Raw genomic sequence first — 3,330 nt, 5'->3', positions numbered from 1 at the left:
CGACATGATAAATTCCAGACCACTCTTAATCTTCGCGGCTGGTATGATCTCCAAGTTACTCGGACCCCAATTGAAGTACGGAATGTCCATATAGATCTCGCTCACATAGGCGGTCGGAGATGCTGGCGAAACCGGCGGAGCACCATCCACACTGGAACGACATGTGAATGCGAACAGCGACTTATTCGGATACAGTGAGACGTAATGATTGATACCGATCGTCGGAGGACATTTCTCGTAAAAGTCAGAAAACTCCTTCAATGGGATTTGATACGTGGTGGTGCGGACGCCGGCATTGACAGAACCGCTCACGGCTTGAATGTTGAATCGAGAGATGGCTCCCAGATTTTCGTTTCCGATAACCGGTTGATCAGTGATTTGCGGAAGAATACTGGTGTCCAGTGCATAACCGGAGGAACTGCCGTAATTACGGGCATAATCCTTACTCATCGTCATCACATTCTTCAGGTGTCGGTGCAGAGGACCCCAGTTATCTTCATATACGGTCTTGTCGTTGCCCAACTTGACGATAGTTCGTTCAATCGCACTATACGCGCCATTCTTGGTGAGCACGGCAGTATTCGCGTTGGCGGACACCATACTGATTGTCAGAGTCACCGTTGCATTTCCCATATCGAGCCAATCGTTGGAGAAATCGTTGGTTCGGAACTCAAAAATGTTGGAATATTGGCTCACGACGGCGGTGGGGCGAAGTCGCTTGGTGGCATAGGATTCCAGACGCTCAGGGACGGCATCGGCGCCCAAGAGCATTTGGGCCAGTTGATAATCGCGGGTGATATCGGCGGTCATTTTTAACAACATAAAAATCTTTTTTTATAGTTTTTATGTTTCTTATCTTTTTATTTTTACACGATGAGATTAATCGCACCACCCGATGTCGAACCACGTCCGGCGATGGACACTCCACGACCCGGTTTAATTCCAGCGATGCTTACACCTCGACCGATATTCAGCGGATTGGATGTACTTTTCGGAAGATTCACGCGAGTGGATGTCGATTGTAGCTCGTTCAGAATCGCTTCACTAATCTCTTTGTTTTTCTTCACTACGGGATCGACTTTGTTTTTCACGTCGGTATGGACTTTGTTTCCGGCGTTGATAATTTCCTTGGCCTTCGTGGCGATGGTGGATTTGGCTTTATCCACCACCAAGCTCGCCAATTTATCATTAGAACCTTTGACCGTATCGATGACGGCCTTTTTCGTTTTCTCGAGCAACGATTTGGTCAGATCGGTGAAGACTCCGGAACCCACTTTTTGGTGCGTGCGAATGACGCCCTGAGTGGGTACGATGACAGTTTGTTGTCGCATTTTCTTTTAATAGTAAAATTCTTTTTTATTATTTTTATTTTCACGGCTTTTCTGGGATGATCGGGACTCGGAATTTCAAAGTGTAACTGATCTTTTTATCGACCAAGGTGATGGGGTTTCCATTCTCGTCATGCACCGAAATCGAAATCTCTCGGAATCCTCCATTGCTACACGGCGTCCATTGTAGATTGACCGGTTCCAAATGAATAATGTCGGTCGGTGGAACATCGGGTGAAAATCGAAACAGTTCATCCGGATTGGCATATGGATTACTGACGAGGGAGCATCGAAGCGACACTTGATTCGCGGTATTGATCACCGGTAACGTTTGCGAACTGACCGACGTCGTGTATGTTCCGGGAGTTAGTCCGGTGGTCACTTTGAACGGAGTATTCGGAATAATCAACGAATATCCACCATCAATCACGACCGATAATTTATTCAACACCGTGTTGGTGTAGAATCGAATATGATACACTCGGAACCCATTCACATCCGTGTCGTAATCGCTATTCGAATCCATGGTGGCGCGTAAATACTGATCCATCGCTTCATACGAATACATTCCGTCCGGCATGGTGACGGTCCGGAGTGTCGAGCCGTTGTTGTACTGATACGTATTGTTCCCCAACTCGGCACTGATATTGGTCCAGGAATACGGAATCACCGCATTACTAAGCGCCACTTGAGTCCCCACCGGTAAAACCATTTTCGTCAGGAGCGTATTGGTAATTTTGTTGGTAATGCGGGGTGTGGTATCACCCACAAACGAGATTGTAACTGGAAATTCGTCCATCTTTTCTAAGGGACGAATTTTTTTTAAAAAGAATTACTGAATAAACTCCAGGATTTCCGCAAGCTTTTTCTTGGCCAATACTTTTCTGCTGTTCAAGAAATTGGCGATGTTCGCAATATCGTTTTTGACCTCGACCGACGTATTTCCCGCTTGAACTTCACCGAGCAAGACACTCAGTTTCGCTCGCAAATCCTTAATCGACTCCACAAAAACGCGTCCGCCGTTGGTGCGAGCCAACTCTTTCGCTTGCGATGGGGACGGCGTGACTCCGGCGGATGTGAATAATTTGTTCAGCATGATGGCTTCCTCGTCCGACAGGTGCTCAAACTTATTGCTGTGGAGATTCACGTGCGTCAGTACATAAACGGCGCCCGAAGAAATCAGTCGATTGGGCCAGGCTCGTAATTTCGTCTTATTGGATTGCAATCGAACACTCAGTACTCCATTTTTCAATTTATCTTGTAAAATTTCATACTTTCCGAACGGAATCACTTGTGATCCCCTTCCGGTGACTCCGAGGCCTCGGACGACGTGGATACCTCCTTGGTTTTTCGAGGAACTGGCAGTTGGTTCTCTGAGTGGCGCGTCACCAATCTCATGTTCCCCATCATGTTCCGTCGCGCGCTTCGGTTTGGCGCGAGTCGATGCCTTTTCCTTTCCCGATTCCGACAGTTTCTTCGCCAGGTCCGCAATATTGGCATTAATACCCTGGTCGGCCTTTCCACGTTTGCGGGCGCCTTCTTGCTTGGTAATGGATTCCGATAATTGTTGCTTGATTTCCTCTTGACTTTGTTTCTTACCTTTCGCCTCTGCACTCGATTCCACAACCGTACGTTTGGCAAAGACTTTCAATCGACCATCTAAGTCTTTGTCACTCGGATCCACGGAATCGCCATACACGTACCGCAAAATGCTTTGATAGGTGGCTAAATCATTGATATCATACTTTTGACCCAGAATTTCTTGATTGGTGCCGAACAGTAGGCGAACTAATCCCGGAGTCGGTTTGAAACCAGTCACTAAATCTCCATCCATATTCCGCTGAACTAAAATCCCTTCCGACGACATGTACATAAAACACGGGACTTCGGCATTCGGGAACCAATACTTGGTGGCATCGACCAAATACTTTTTGTCGGGATCGTCTTCATACCGAGAGGCAAATGCTGTGTCATAATCCAAATTTTGTGCCACTCGACCCTT

The 3,330-nt window shown here is 47.0% G+C and overlaps 3 protein-coding genes across 3 annotated transcripts; all 3 read right to left on the bottom strand.

Annotated features, from left to right (window-relative positions):
- Positions 1-25: 25 nt before the first annotated feature.
- Positions 26-810, bottom strand: CAOG_03962 (hypothetical protein; the record flags this gene model as incomplete). The annotated part of the gene is made up of 3 exons (XM_004363633.1): positions 26-38; positions 80-151; positions 275-810. 3 exons carry the CDS (start codon positions 808-810, stop codon positions 26-28), a joined length of 621 nt encoding a protein of 206 aa, XP_004363690.1.
- A 56-nt stretch (positions 811-866) lies between these two features.
- CAOG_03961 (hypothetical protein) lies at positions 867-1,331 on the bottom strand (the record flags this gene model as incomplete). The annotated part of the gene is made up of 1 exon (XM_004363632.1): positions 867-1,331. The coding sequence occupies one exon, from the start codon at positions 1,329-1,331 to the stop codon at positions 867-869; it is 465 nt and encodes a 154-aa protein (XP_004363689.1).
- A 40-nt stretch (positions 1,332-1,371) lies between these two features.
- Positions 1,372-3,162, bottom strand: CAOG_03960 (hypothetical protein; the record flags this gene model as incomplete). The annotated part of the gene is made up of 3 exons (XM_004363631.1): positions 1,372-2,005; positions 2,165-2,461; positions 2,603-3,162. 3 exons carry the CDS (start codon positions 3,160-3,162, stop codon positions 1,372-1,374), a joined length of 1,491 nt encoding a protein of 496 aa, XP_004363688.1.
- Between the last annotated feature and the right edge of the window lie 168 nt (positions 3,163-3,330).

Source organism: Capsaspora owczarzaki, assembly GCF_000151315.2.
Source record: "Capsaspora owczarzaki ATCC 30864 unplaced genomic scaffold supercont2.5, whole genome shotgun sequence".
Classification (NCBI taxonomy): domain Eukaryota; class Filasterea; order Ministeriida; family Capsasporidae; genus Capsaspora; species Capsaspora owczarzaki.
The sequence above is the reverse complement of the archived record's forward strand: the minus strand, read 5'-3'. Positions and strand labels throughout refer to the sequence as shown.